The sequence below is a fragment of the Macrobrachium nipponense genome, chromosome 36 (assembly GCF_015104395.2).
Source record: "Macrobrachium nipponense isolate FS-2020 chromosome 36, ASM1510439v2, whole genome shotgun sequence".
Classification (NCBI taxonomy): domain Eukaryota; kingdom Metazoa; phylum Arthropoda; class Malacostraca; order Decapoda; family Palaemonidae; genus Macrobrachium; species Macrobrachium nipponense.
This window is the reverse complement of record NC_087220.1, coordinates 54,207,798-54,224,176: the sequence shown is the minus strand read 5'-3', so window position 1 is coordinate 54,224,176 and position 16,379 is coordinate 54,207,798. Positions and strand designations below refer to the sequence as shown.

Genomic DNA, 16,379 nt, shown 5'->3' with positions numbered 1-16,379 from the left:
TTCTGCATATTATTTTTCACATGTTGCCTTAGGTCTCCTCCCATCTAGCTCTCCAACTATTTTAACTTCAATCTTGCACCGATTTCCAACTCTAGTTTAAGAACAAAGATTCCATACAAGCCCTATAAGAGATTGAAATGTGACTCAGCGATCTTGTTAAACTAATAGCAATAAGACATACCCCATACATTAAGAAAGTGATAAACAAAAGTGTCAACAGAAAGAGATATTACACTGTACATGTGTACTAAAATTTGAACACCTACCAAATCATAACCAATTCGCTCATAGTAGTATTTCTTGTATTCATCCAACCATACTTCAGCTAATCGAATGGAATTCCTTTTCAGAACATTGACCCCAGATCGCCACTTGTAAGGGGATCTTTTCCTGAATATGTGACCCACATGAGAACAGGGAACAATTTCCAGGGTCCCTCCACACATCCAAGTCTGTCGACAAGAAAAAAAATGATCAGATTCTTAATTTTATATTAGTCATCAAAAGCAAATCAAAAGCAATTAAATGATCCAACATTGCTTTGTCTATCACAAATATATAAATCTCATAATAGTATTAATAACAAACAAGGAAATGAACATATGCATTTCTATATTACAGTACATTAATTAATGTATAAATAAAAATGTTCAAAATGGTCATATAGACTAAAAGAGAACATGCAACAATTACCAAAAAAGTATTGCTTTGTAATGACCTTCTATAAGCTCTTGTGAACATTGAAATATGTACACAGCACTGTGAAAGGTCATTATGTACTAAAATATTATTAAAGATATACCAAGTTAAAGGTACATAAAGTTCTTGTGTTCTGACATTATATATCTAACATTAACATGAACACATATTTTACTAACCTTAAAAGATAATTCAAGATTTTCTCCACCCCATATATCAAATCCAGAGTCGTAAGTTCCCAGTCTTTCGAAAAAGGCTTTGTCAATAGCAAAGAGACCACCAGCCATTGTTGGTGACTGTACAGGTTCAGCAGGATGTTGGTGACGTGCACGCTCCCTTTGAGGTATAGCATGCCAGTTAAACTGTCATGGCCACCATGAAGAAAAATCACAGATTAATCAAGATTCAAAAAATATACACAGTACTAAATTAATTTATTGCTGAAAAATAGCATCTAGTAAAAAATAAAAAGATAAGTCAATCATCAAATTCAAATATCAACACCAATTTTATTGTAATTCTGCTGTTCATTATATAAAATATAATTTCATAATGGTAAAACAAATAAGCAAATAACTTGAGTTCAAGAACCTTTTAAAATTTGTGTTAAAGAGTTTAGAAAAAGTGTGTGTGTGTGTGTGAATGTGTGTGTGTGTAAATGAGCATCTTGTGTAGAAACTTATTCCAGCAGTTACAGCTTTTGAACACTTGGAAGAAAATGCACTTTAAAAGATTATTTTCTTAGGATCTAATGCAGTTACCTTTGGATTCATCCAAATTTATGGACAGCTTAAGGAAATCAGAAAAAAGAGAACATGCAATTCAGTTTAGTGCAGCAGGTATATCATGCAAGCAATTTGTGCCCAAGAGCTTAGAGAAAACAATAGCTGTTTGAATGATATTTCTGTAAGAATAGAAAAGCAATTTATAAGAATGCCCCTACTAGATATTTCTAAATTCTAATAGGAGTATCTACGATGTGGCCCCTAGTCCAGCACTTGATAAAAAAAGATTGGATTTGCTGTACTATAAAGTAACTACTACCTCTAATTTCAAATTACAGAAAATATTCAAATCACACACCTTTCCAAGTTATAAATTTACACTCTGTAGGGAAAATAAAATTTTTACCAAAGATAAGTAATAGAGTGCTGCTTATCAAGAGAAAAAAATTTTGAAAACATAAAAAATTATAATTTATCAACAAAAACTAGCAGCTTTTCTAATGAAATAATCATTCAAACACTATTTTTAGCAAGCCACACACAATAGCAAGTGCCTAAATAATGTTTGCATGTATACAGTATACACTAAAATATATACTATACAGTATATAGTATAAATAAATATACTGTGTACATACATAAAAGCTTTAAACAATTATGTTTTAAATATTCATCTGTACAGTAATGACATCCTTTGTGAATAGCAAGAAGGAAGAATATCTTTACAATATATTTCATTTGCAAATGAAGGAGACCTTTCCATCCATATTACAAGAGCTGCACAGTAGTGCTAAATGACAACAAACAGGAAACATAAACCACAACACGGATTACACGTTTAGTAGTCTGTTACTGTAGACAACCTGGAACTTTACAGGACAACCATTATTATGTAGTATAATTAGTTTTGCTATGAACTAGTAGAGTGGCATTACACATACAGGTGTACAACAAAAGTAAAGGAATACTACCAGCAAAACACAGGAATTAAAACGTACACTGTAATTCCTAAACTGGGGACTGAGCCATTTGAACCTACAGTGTATTTATTTAAAGTCCAAACACTGCACCAAAACTTGAATAGTGCATGGTTGGGTAATTCTGTTAAAATTAACCTAACATTAGTGAATGGGACCTTGTTTACTTTTTGGATTAGATTAACCAAACACATAAATCAGATTTAGACATGCAAAACACTCATTTTGCTGTACATGCAAATACATAAAAGGTAAACTATGTCTGAACATTCTTTGCTAAATTAATAACCGAAAAGAACTAAAGTAGGAGAATTGCATCTTAAATTTTATCATCTCCAAACTCACCAATGAAAATAACATTTGTTACGTGACTTCATGTATAAAGGTAGACACCATAATACTCGATGACATTTGACTTGCACCAAATTTCACTTGGTACATTTTAATACCCTAGAAATGTATATAAATTTCTATCCACTCTTCAAAAGCTATCATAACTGTCATTAATACAATAATCCCAAATACTACTAGCTTAAAAAATAATATATGATGGTCTTTAAAATCTAAAGTAATATAGTAGTTACTACAGAGTAAATAAGTATATATATGTCAACTAAAAACTACACCAGTTTTTGGGAGTACGTAATTATCCGATCTTCATGAGCTGCTTCCTGGGTATTCTTATATGAATACCAAATTTCTAATTGACATACAAACAGCTATCATCATACCTATTGAAAAAGATGAAAAACTTTGTTCTCCTACACTAGTTCCACAACTTTTATGATACAAAACAAATCAAAAGAGAAATGGATTTTGATCCATTGCCAACATACTGTAATCATTCTTAACTATAAATCAGATACGTATGGAGATTCTTTTGTGATATCTGATAGGGAATAAATACAGTATTTAGAAATGGTGCATGTTAACATAAAAAAAGGAGCACTGAACTAAACTGCCAAAAGATGCAAAGGCAGTAAAATACAACTGAAAAGAAAACTTGACATATGCAAAGGCAGGGGTCTCCACAGCCTCAACATAAAGTTTTATTGGCTACCACAAATACAGACAAGTAAATACAAAAATGCAAAGGTGAGGCAGACAGGATTATAACAGTCATTGTTACCAATGACTGTTCTTTACTCAAATTTCTAAAAAGAGATAAAAATTAATGTGAGGGGGCATCCTACAATGTACGATTATACAGTTGCTTTGGGAATATCCATGCGGACAAATGTTATTATTGGCTACCTGAAGGTTCCAATCAAAGCCTCCAACAGCAACAAAAGAGGAATATGTATATTCTAGGGAATCATCTCCGATTACGTCTATAACAGGAGTTACTGCGGATGTCCAGTTGCGCCCAATGCGATCTAAGAGTGGTTCCAGCCAGCCTACAGTACAAGAAGGAGCTGCTGTTCTACTACTGAACTAATATAGGACCATTTGTTTACAATAGGTCATCAACAAAATACACAGTTCCTTAAAAGAAATGTTACTATGTTTTCATAACTTACGTGGCAACTTTAGGTTCGTAACTATACAAACAGAAAGGCCACAATGGGTCTCCCCTTGGGAAGCACAAGTTAGTAAGAGGGAGGGAAGTAACAGAAATGGCTAACATATAACCAAAATATTAATACGTATCCATATTATGCCATTTCAAAGTTTTGATTTTCCATCATCAGAAGTTATAATTCCTACCTTTTCGAACCTACAGCACAGTACTATATGAAAACTAAAAATAATTTAAATATGCAAACCAACAATAAAAACATAAGAATACAGTGAGTTCTCCAATAAATACCAAAAAAGCTGACAAAATTTTCACCCAGAAAGATGTTTCATTAGCATGGACAAAATATGGAGTTATCCGATTGGCTGGAGAAACATGGAATCCCAACACACCACAACATGCGAATCTCATTATGCACAAACGAGACAATCCAGGATTCACATTCTCCAATGCTCTCGGCCAAAAATAAATGAAAAAACTGAAGTTTTTAGATTGGTCTTCATCTGTTTAAATTATATACATCTTTTATAGCAATCTTATTATCATGGAACACCGGACTGAATCCAGTAGAAACTGCAAAGCATAATAGCATAATGCAATCTGGCCAAGAAAGTTACGTAAGAAATAAATGGCAAGCTTTAAGTGTCAATGTAATATGAATCGACGTAATAAGATTACTATTGAGCTGATATCAAGAATTTAGTGCCTGTATGTGTCAACAAAAACATTTATGAGGTGTGATTGCAGTTTTTTAACCATGGCATTGAAAGAAAAAGAACAGATCTCAATTCGTACAATGAGTCCCCAGCTGAATCCGCCAACTTGTATATCTCGGCTCTTGGACGCCTTAGCCTGGAAGGTGTCATCGGCAATGACCTCAATGACTGGACATACAACGGTGGTGGGGTCACGGCCGATCCGGTCTAGAAGTGGCTCCAACCAACCTGTGACATGAAGTCTTCAAACCTTTTCTATGTGAAAAGTACCTATAACCTTCACATAACTGTTGGCTAACTTTCAAAATATTACCATCATAACCAAAGGCACAAGTATATACCCTGATGATAAATTTTCTCTCCTCAATCACACAAAGAAAAAAAGACAAGTTTCAATAGAGTAGGTGTCACAGCTAATCTCCTAAAACTGTCAAGATACAGTGAATTATATATAAAGTCCTGAAATAACAAGCAAAGGAAAGTTGGCTTACTGAATAGGTGAATAATTAACCTGAAATGTAATAAATGTACTGAATTGTTTATTCTTTCTTTACACTGTGAAAAAGATCACACTACAATACAATCCATCATGTGCCTTCTACCTACTGATTTTTAGAAAAATAAGCCTTCCTGGGGATGAACTGTGCTCTGCCTGAAGTTCAACGGAGGTGAGTGAGCAGAATCCCATCACCAATAGCTTTTCTGTCCTATGAAAATCTAACACACAAAAGTGACCTTGACTCTCCTGACGTGATCCCTGGATATCTCATCGTACCTGCAAATCCCAGGAAAATCCCCCAACTGGGGGTTGACCAAGGGACAGAGCCACTATGTACTGCAAGGTATCATCCGCAATGGTGTCAATGGCAGGACACGTTACCGTGCTGGAATTGCGTCCGATGGGATCCACTAATGCCTCCAACCAACCTAAGGCAATCACTTGTGAGTTTGTAAAAGATAACTTCTAGCTACAACTTAGGCTATATGTACAAGTTATTCCTTACAGATAAAAGTACCAAATATTTTGAAAAATGTTGCAGTATTCTAGTCATATGTGTACTAATAAATATAAACTATAAAAATATTTAAAATACCAAATCTAAGCACTGTACATTACAACCATTTATCAAACAAAACAAACACTGTAGTACAATGAAACCACGACAGTGACACTCAAGAGTTTTATCACGGTACACAGGTAACAAATAGTTGACAATGGGGTGCAAAATTCAAGATCATTTTAGTATAATCCAAATTTTCAGCCAATTTTTTTTGTTCAGTAAGTTTTAGTGGTCAAGGTACAATTACACTTGATAGAAAGGAAAGAACTTTTACCTGAATAAGATATACTACTTCTCAAGGCTTGTGTTGTTTGTGGTATGTAATAAAAAAATAAATCTTAGCTTTCCATCTTTCTGTTTCAAAGCCCCATAGATGGGTCTTTTTTTTAAATGCTCCATGAAGTACCAATTAAGATAATGTATATGTAATGTAAGTAAATTACATGTCATAAAGTTTAACACAAGACTTGGTTAGCTAAATTATACAAAGTACAATCAGAAGTGTCTTCCCCAAACAATACTTCTCAAGGATAAAAAAAGAATTTTCAAGTCTGTTTTCCACAGGAAATTTCCTATATGGTATCATGGAAATTTAAAGAAAAAATTTATACACTGAGGACATATTCCTAGGTAACAACAGTATTGAAAAACTACTTATGATTATAAATAGATAACAATGAATTGTCTAAATTCTTTGGGCATAAAAATGTTTTTAACTTGCATCTAAGAGATGTCAGTATTCATTATCAAGGCAGAATGTGAAAAAGCGATGAGGCAGACATTACAACCTGAGAAACTCAACAAGATAACAAAGTGGTAATCATCAAAGTAGTACCCAATGCCAAAGACTGCACAATAATCTTGGCTATATCATCCATAAGTACTCCAAGAAACAATAACCAAGTTCATGGACTCATAATGCTGATAAATGCCTTCTTTATGATATCTTTAAACTACAGTATACATATACATGTATAGGGTATTTTAAATACTACATCTGTAAAAATCCAGACAATATTATATAGAAACAACTACAAAATTAAACTAGATGACAAATAACTAAACTTGATGACAAATAACAAACAAACCTCCACCTGAATTATTTCTAGAGCAGGATTAGAATCTACTGCTACTGAACAACTACAAACAAGTATAGTACTGAACATTCGACACTCACAATGTTTCCGATCTAAATGTTAGTTCTTCAGTAGATCTTACGACAGAATTTAAAAGTCAAATTTGTCCCCTCTAAAGAAAAAATAAATTTTATGACAGCAATGAAACCAATTCACTTATCAAGCAGCATACTGATTATTTTGACAACATAAACAACAAGATTTCTTAGTACCCATGATAAAATATAGGAAGTACATCAATACAATCTCTCATGGTATTCACACAAAGTCACGGAAAACCTTATTCTACACCAGTGATCAGCAAAACAAGCAATACACTACACTTTTCAAATGTTGATTTAACACAGATCATGCCTCTGACAATATTCTTCAACCTTAGTTTAGTGTAAATCAATAACACGCAATCAAAATCAAACTAATTTATTGTGTTAATGAGCTAATCATGAATCTACATAATTGTAAGAGGAAGCCTCCGTCACCTCCAAACGGTTAAAAAAAGAGAGAGATCATTACCCATTTCAGGTTATCTTACCTGCAAGTCCCAGCTAAAGCCTCCTACAGCTCCAGGACTTTTTTGGAAAGAATACTCTAGTGTTTCCATACTAATTATATCTATGTCCGGAGTTACCACATTTGATGGATTCCTTGCAATTCGGTCTAGTAGCGGCTCCACCCAGCCTGGGATACAAAATTTCCCTTGTCACTATGCTTTGGGATACCCTAATACACCAGTGGTTTTCAAATACGCACTATGAGAAACAGGATCTTTGTTAGATGCACCCACACTTCTCATGTGAATGGGAGTTCGTGCTTGCAGACTATGTACGTATACTTGAAAAGCCAAATTAGTATGATAAAACTACATAACTCAGATATTGCCATCCTCAATTGACCCCTTATCAATATGCATCATATACAAAGCTAAACTCTTCAATACACAGGTAGTATAATATATTGGCAAAAAAGGCTAACACCAAAAGCAAACACACAGATTTCAAAGTTGTCCACTAAATTCTCCAAAGACAATGTAGCACCTATATACAAAATTTAACTGCACTTAAGACCAGCTGAAGAATAAAACCATAACAATACCATGAAGATTAAAGAAACATCTTTCTGTAATCAAAGCCAGTTTCTTTAGTCTCTTAAAGAAGCCAATAACTTCTATACCAATTCTTTCTAAAGACATTCACAAGTACAGTGAGAGCCAAGAAGCTATCTGAACACTAATCTCAGTTATGAAAATGTTAATATAATGGATCCCTGTTATGCTACTGAAATGGTGGTCATGCACGTATGTCAAGTTACTGTCTAATCAACAAGACATAAGGAGAAATGGCGCAATAAAATTCTTTAATTAACAATACCTTTAGTCTGTAAGGTCCAAATTCCATAAGATAAAGATTTTTAAGTAGTTTCAATCAAATACAATTGCTTCACAAGATGAAAGGACATGGACAAAAAATTCAAAGGCTTCAATGTAAAAATATGTTTTGAATCATGAACTACTTTTTCACAAGATTTAAAATGTGCAATACTTCTGTAATGACAGTCAGCCATGTGGTTTTACTATATTTTTATTGTTAGGGATAATTTTCACACAGGCTATGTAGCAAAAAGTCCTAAGTATATATTTTAGTTTTACCAGACCACTGAGCTGATTAACAGCTCTCCTAGGGCTGGCCCGAAGGATTAGATATTTTTACGTGGCTAGGAACCAATGAATCACCTAGAAACGGGACCTACAGCTCATTTATTGTGGGATCCGAACCACATTATATCGAGAAATTAATTTCTATCACCAGAAATAAATTCCTCTGATTCCGTGTTGGCTGAACCGAGAATCGAATTTTGGACCACCAGGTTGGTAGCCGAGCGCGAAAACCAATCGTCCAATGAGGAACTCCATAAAGTCTTAAAATCATGACAATATTTTACCTATATGAATGAGTGCCTGGTTCAGTGATTATCATCATAAAGTAACATCATCATATCTTGCAACAAAGCAAAGATTATAAACAAAATTACAAAACCTACAACTGTAAAGGAAAAGAAACCAAGAGTGTCCATTAAAGGAGGTTTCAGCAAAACCAGTGTGCTACAAATGTACTGTCTGGAAAACCAGAGTGAACAAGTGACAAACATAAAATATTATTGTAAAAAGAAAAAATTCACTACTAATCAAACTGCTTGAAAGTTTCACACATCATAATACGTACATACAAAAGAATGATGACTCTGATACAAAAAATAAAACTGGACTTGTCTAATGCCTATAAGATTTTCTGTAGGCCTCTGAAAATTGAGAAAAGTAGTCCCAGTAATTAAACCCCCATTGTAATCCCTAAATTGTTGTCAAAGTCACATTAAGTCGGGAAACGTGGATCACACGCCAACTACCAATTCCAGCACTCTTTCCTTTCCTACATTTTTCTTAACATAGGAACTTCCATAAAGAACAAGACAAGCAAATTGCAGATGGTATGGAATACGAGTCTAAAATTGTAACCTATCAATAAACAAATTTTTATTCAAAATCTCTCCACTAATGTTAACTTTCAGAATGTCAGGACTTCAGTAAAAGTTTGATGATAAAAGGTAGGGTGGAAAAAAAGGAAAAACTCTTGGGTTTATAGTCTGTTGAGACTCCAGAAGGGTTTTCAGCAGAAGTTTTAAAAATTAGGAAAAAAGAAACCATTAATTTTTTTTTTACCCTAAAATGCTCTTAGAAAATATTCATGGCTTTGATTCTATTAATTATGAACTAAGTACGGTTTAACCATTCAATCCAAATTCCTAAATAATTGGCTGTATTTATAGTTTAATTAAACCCCATTTGATTCTTCAGATGTAAGAGTATGTCATTGCTCCCTCAAATCTTAGATTCCTTCTTGGTTCTGTGAGAAGCACTGTAGGAAAGCCCATCTGTTAAACTTGGATCCCTGGGTTTCCCTGCTAAGTTCAATTTCAAAATAAGACTCATTCTGTAAAACATTGGCTTCTGAGCTCTAGTAATCATTCTCATATGGATAAATACTGAAATAAAAACCACAAACTCGCTCATATTTCCTCAGATTCCTTGAAGAAACCGAATCATTCTAGCAGCTATTCCATCAACTGGAAACCAAGTCTGAAATTGGAGCAATTCCAAGTACGTACTAGTACCTGGAGGTAACCAAGACACTAAACAGCCTCCCAACAGGTTGTTAAGTGGATATTCCAAATGCCTTTTAGGAATTTCTGAAAGTATGAGCTTGGTCATATGCCTAATGCTCCAGAGATTGTGGAGAAAACCTTCAGGAAGGATCTCGCTTCTCTCAGGGGAGTTTGGAATCACTTTTTTACACAATGGTTCTCTTCCTGGATTTGACTTGGGAACCCAGGGACCGAGGTTTGACCAAATGGCCCTTCCCTGGAGCTTTCTATGAAGAAAGGAGGTTATTATCATTATACGCAGTGTATTAGGTAGTTTAACAAAAACCAGAGTTAAAACACTTGACTCTCCAGAACTGGTCCCAAGAGTTTGTCTTTAATAATAAAATATATATTTCAGTTAATAAATTGTATTCTTTTGAAATGTAATAATTGAATAACTTGAAGATAATGAAGGTGTTCACAGAAATTCCTTTCACTAATTTGTTTCCAAAGCTTGACTTTCATTATTAGCTGAAGTTTGAACATTCACCTAAATTGAAGTTGGGAAAGCTATGGTGTACTTTTGCATCAGGAGGCCTACTTCAAAATTTTTTTATGAATTTAATTTATGTCAAGGTCTTAGTTACTCTCAAGGATTTCACACAACCTCCCATAGTAGGCTTGAATAAAATTTTCATAATCAAATGATAGACAGAGCAGAAATTCACACAGTGTAAATGATAAGAGTTCCAAAACTGAGAGTACAGGTATTAAAGAAGAGCCCGACAAACAAAATAGAGTACTTGGTGACTGAAAAGCACATGTATGGCAAGTATTCTTTTGTATTTTGTGTATTGTTCAGTCAAATACCACAATGCTTCCACAAGTACACAAGTACCACTCTAAAAACTTCATTAACAATACTAGGACATTTTTTCAGTAGCATCAACACTCCCACCACCACGTATACAAGATCTTCCTTGGATTTTACCTTGACAAGACAAACAAAAAATCAAATAACAAAATACTACATTGCAGAGAAGGAGACAATATAAACAAACTCATACGTCAGAATGGTTTTCAGTAAAACTAGAAAAAAAGAGCATTGCAATCGCAAAAAATATGCTTTTGGCAATGGGATTTGATGTCTAGTTACCTCTCACTTGAAGAAACGTAAGTCATACCTTCAAATTCCAATTAAAACCCCCAATTGGAATATCACCTTTTCGTTTGGACACCTTATAACTAAGGGTTTTGTCATTTATAGAATCAATAGCCGGACATACCACATTGGAACTGTCATGAGCGATGCGATCCAGAAGAGGTTCAAGCCAGCCTAAGGTAACCGTCAACCAGTTCAAATGTTAGGTTCAAATGTATGTATGTCTTAACTCAAAATACTTTTATTTAATTCTACTGATGAAACAGCAGTTTATGTTCATTACTGTTCTTGTGTCTTCTGAAAACTGATGACATAGACATGCTTCCTAGGCTCCATATTAGAGCCTCATTTGATAATGGGTTAAATAAGATTTAGTAATTTATCAATTGTCATAAGTTTGAGGAACATACATAAACTGTACGTGAAAAATAAAGATACGTATTATAGATATAAAAAATGAATAGTAAAAATAGGAAAAACTGATTCAACCTTAAGGAAAATATACAACATAGTCATTTGTGTCCAGTTACACAGTTCAGTTTAGATCTTATAGGTCAATTATATGTTGGAGGAAAATATCAGGACAATTAATTTTAGGTCTATCATTTGTAAAAGAGGAAAGTGTCTAGAAGAATATGTAATTCTAATTCTATCATATAATGGCAAAAAATGTTTAGGTTAATTCTAAGATTATCACATATTGTTGGCAAATGACCTTAGGATTAGTGCTTTACATGTTCTTAAGATTAATGTCTTGAATCAACTGTCTAATAGCAACCAATATTATACGTATCTTTATCTTTTTAACTCTTCTAAATACGTAAAGTGTTCAATAACAGTTAATTTTTTCACAAAGATATTTATCATCTGTTGTTAAATATTTATGAACACATACCTTAAATTTTGTTTTTAACCAAATGAATATTAAAAAGTTTTCAAATAACTGGAGTGCCATGTGTAAAAGACTTCAGGAAAGAACTCGGTACAATTAGTGTTATTTGTGTGCATGAAGTGATAAAGTATGAGTGCGTGTGATGGAAAGGTAGAAAAAAAAACCCCCACACATTTCCACCGAAATAATTTGACATCAAAACTGGAGAAACGTTGAGAGAACCATCTGCAGTGGATAACAACCTTGTCCCTACCTTCAGACTCCAGGTAAATCCACCTATAGGAACACCACCATCCATTTCTGCCACTACGTACTTTAAGGAGTCATCTTTTATGTCATCAATGGCTGGGGCAACTACTGTGTGTCTGTTCCATGCAATCCGGTCCAGAAGGGCCTCCAGCCAACCTACAGTAGTTGTTAGTCAGTTTTGTGGTGTGTCAGAGGTGTCTCATTTCTGGGGAAGGTACTAGTATTTCCAGTGTCAAACAGTGGAAGGTCATAATATGTAAATGTTAAATCAAAATGACTTATCAGACCATTCAGTTTCATACATTCCGGTTCAACCTTTACTCTCAGTTAGTGTGCGTAACTGAAACTTCATGTTCACTTGGGCCTTCAAGTTTTCCTTAGCAGAAATGTTAATGTATGCCATTGAGCAAAACAAACAACAAAAATTCTTGCTTTTTATGTACAATGTTAACCCTGAACATTAAAAATTATGTGCATTGCTGGCAATCTATATAGCAAGTTTTTAATTTTAAAAATGTTACCGAATATTATATATTAATGAAATTTAATATGTCCGTACTGACAAACAACAGGTCAATTTGTGCTAGTTCCTAAGAAATACGATTCTTGCTTAAACACCACACTTACCTTGAAATGATCCATTTTCCTACATAACAACGTGTAACTACTTCCTATGTGTAATTTCATCTGTCCCCCTCTATCCACTAGAACTGAAAAACTTTAAACTAACTATGCCACACATATACGTAGTGACATTTCTATTCTAACTTATTAGAAACAATATTAATGGGAACATATTTTATGATAAGTTAAAATGAAATATTTTTCCAACAGTCCTCCAAGATACATTGAACCACAAGATCAATAAAGATTACATGATGCAGAGGCAGTTGGGCTGATATAATTTCTTTCAATGGAGACAATGATGGGACGGGAAACCTAATACGTACTACTGTACCCTTCTTTCAGCCCAGATCTGAAGGACGGCAAAAATTAGGGAGACTGATACGTTATAGGGGTCTAATACCGAAGTCAGCAACAGACCTGTTCCTTGAAAGATAGTACAGGATTACAGAAAATAGCAGTGGAAACAGGGAGAGATTTCATAACTTCATAGTACAGGACAAAGAAATAACCACAAAACTTAACAACCCTAAGGATTTCAGATTTCTATGAAATAAAAGTGAGCAATTGTCACCTGACGGGTGTTATAAATAACCACTAACAACCCAGAGAAGCACTCTTTCATCCATACTGTGCATCTATCCATTGTAAATTACCCATACAATGTAACTTGGTGCTGCCTCTGAGTTCTATACTTCTACTTGAAACTCAAAATTTGGTCTGTTCAAAACTATTTTTTCAAAATGACACCATGGCATCAGTGCTTGACACTTATGCTTCAGTAGTCACTCATAAAAAAAAGGTTACAGTATGCACATAGGACTGTAAAACTTGAGGAAAAATATTTCTTGCCCATATTATCAACACAAAAAAAATAAAAAGAAAAAAAACAACATGACACTTTTCAGCTGTGGCGATAGCAGCCTATCACAAAAAAATTTACAAAATGTTTGTGATAAGAGATCACTAATTTGTTAATCGCAAAGGAGGATTAATCAATGCTCAGTCAGATGCAGAAAAACCAATAAATTGGGTTTGTCAACATCTTCAGTAGCTCCTGTAATTAACAAAATACAGAAACTGAAGTGAAAACTTCCAAAAATATTTTCTATCCCACATGACAACCTTTACTGTTCACACAGCTGATAACATTACTACTGTACTTGACAGCAGCTTTCTTAAAACTTACAAAAAGTCAAGAAAATTACAGAGTTTAAAACGCATATAGAACATGTACTAATACACTAACTTTGGTATGTCACTGATAGATAGCTGAATAAGATGGAATATAACAAATTTATGCAACAGCAGTTAGCATTTGACCAACACCAATCCAGCCAAATAATATTCAAGATATAATGAAAGAAGCATCAATAACGAAGCTTTTATAGACTTACCACTCAAAAACAGCGTCATTTAAATCGGCAAATCCACAACCATGCCACCCAGGATCAAAGGAAGCACAAACGAGCAAAGTCCTTTAATGAAGCATGCAGTATTACTAAAACTGCTCTACTGAGAGCCAGAAAAAAATGAGTGTCAATCAATAAACCATAGATAAACAAACATTTGGCTGAAACGCTTCAATTTCAGGTTTGCTATGAATACTGAAACATTGCAATATACTGAAAGTGACCATTTCCAAAGGCTCCTCTCCTGTGTAAAAATATCCCTGCACATCTAAATTCAATGCCACATTCCAAATCTTACGATCAAATTCCATCCGAAGCCACCAACATTAATGATTTGTTTCCTAATGTTGTAAGTGAAGGTGTCATCGCTGATTATATCAATTTGGGGACACACTACATTCGTTGAATCTCTTCCTATGCGGTCAAGCAGTGGCTCAAGCCAACCTACAGTAAAGCATTTCACAAGATTAGGTATCATCTGAACACCTATGTTGATGAGACATTCCATTCGCCTGGAAATGACAGTTCAGAATAAACAATCTTATCAACAAGGCAAAATACCTTCAAGGACACCATATCCATCTGTGGTATTTCACTCAATATGACTAAACAAACACCTGAATCTCAAGGCCAAGTCTTGTAAATTAACTTGCTAAGATTCTTGTCTCTAACCAACTATACATAATCCTGTTACAGCTCAATCACATGGATTAGAGTACTGTAGTCTATCCCCAAGCCAAAAAAATTCTATCCCTAAGCAAAAAAAATAAATGGTTTAAATAAAGGGAATTACTCAATAGACATACGTAACGTCAAAAGACAATTTTTTCCAACAACAAAAGTAAAAAACAAAATACGTATATAACAGAACTATCTTGTGGAACTAAATACAAAGAACATATGATAATTTGTAGCTGTTTATACATAAAAACAATATGGCAATATTCATTTGCTCATTGATTTATATCATTCTCTTTTCTCTACTTCCCCTTTTTTCATAAATGGGCATGCTAGTCTGTGGATCAGCAGAAAGTTGGTGCTTTTCAGTTACAAAAAAGAAAAATACATTTACAATGAAGTGAAACCAAGATTTCAAGGATTAAATGGTGGCCATCTTCTTCAATTTTCTATGTTACATCATCTAACAGTGGGAACAGTAAGTTACAGAACCTAACACCAGGATTTAAGATCAAACCCTTTGAGGTCAAATAGACCTCTTCAAGTCCCACTACTTTAACTTAGAGATACTATCAGACATTAAAAAATGTGCACCTGCTTTATGGTAATCTTCAAGAAAACAAAATCCATACCGGACAAGTGAATAAGACGAAAATTTGTAAGACAGAAAGACAAGCAATGACGAAGCCCAAAATAAAGAGAAATTTTCCCTTTTCCCACCCAAAGGTACCTACACTCTATCAAAAGCATTAGGCATAGGATCCTCCTAAGGAAAGTTTGACGAAGAAGTCGGGTCACAATATAAAAATTACAAGAGAAGGTCACAATTGTATATTAGGTCTTCTTATGTAAAGTAAAAAGTACAATTTAACACCCAGACAATAACCCAAGCAAATCACAAAACTCGGGTAAAATTCAAAATAACTGTTCATAACTGGTTGGAAATTATCTACAAACTCAAACAAAACAGACAGGTCCACTTCATTGTGATTTACTTATCACAGAGTAACAACACTAAATATTAAAAAACACTCAAAACTAAGTTGAATTAACTGTAATGGAATAGTAAAAAAGGCAATATATATCCTCATATAAATTTTCTTAAATGCACGCCACCAAGATACTTAGTAGATGCTATATTACTACAAAGAGCTACTGCTTCGATAGCCTATTATTATAAATGGGGCCCAAAACTATCTTGTTTAATGAAATTTTGTCTAAATATAAATCAGATCCATGACCAGTTCCTTAACTTTTTTCTAACACAATTTATAATCTTGATAAGGAAAAATTTAAATTCATGAAAAATTATGTCGTACAGTGCGAATCCGAATGCAAAGTTTCACAGCAAGATTTTGTTTTTGTATGGAATACAGACACCACCCTACTTACAA

General features: G+C 33.9%; 1 protein-coding gene across 23 annotated transcripts in view; it reads right to left on the bottom strand.

Annotated features, from left to right (window-relative positions):
* Positions 1 to 16,379, bottom strand: part of LOC135203661 (putative polypeptide N-acetylgalactosaminyltransferase 9) — a 322,597-nt gene that overhangs the window by 19,085 nt on the left and 287,133 nt on the right. For 13 of the 23 annotated variants that reach the window (XM_064233527.1, XM_064233525.1, XM_064233523.1 and 10 more), the window contains exons 6-8: positions 5,412 to 5,563; positions 879 to 1,061; positions 267 to 452 (exon numbers count right to left, since the gene is read on the bottom strand). In XM_064233527.1, coding sequence (XP_064089597.1) covers positions 267 to 452; positions 879 to 1,061; positions 5,412 to 5,563 — 521 coding nt within the window. Of the gene's footprint in view, positions 1 to 266; positions 453 to 878; positions 1,062 to 3,655; positions 3,799 to 4,715; positions 4,865 to 5,411; positions 5,564 to 7,365; positions 7,512 to 14,605; positions 14,752 to 16,379 lie in introns of all 23 variants that reach the window. The other 10 variants (XM_064233541.1, XM_064233536.1, XM_064233545.1 and 7 more) reach the window with 5 other exon arrangements.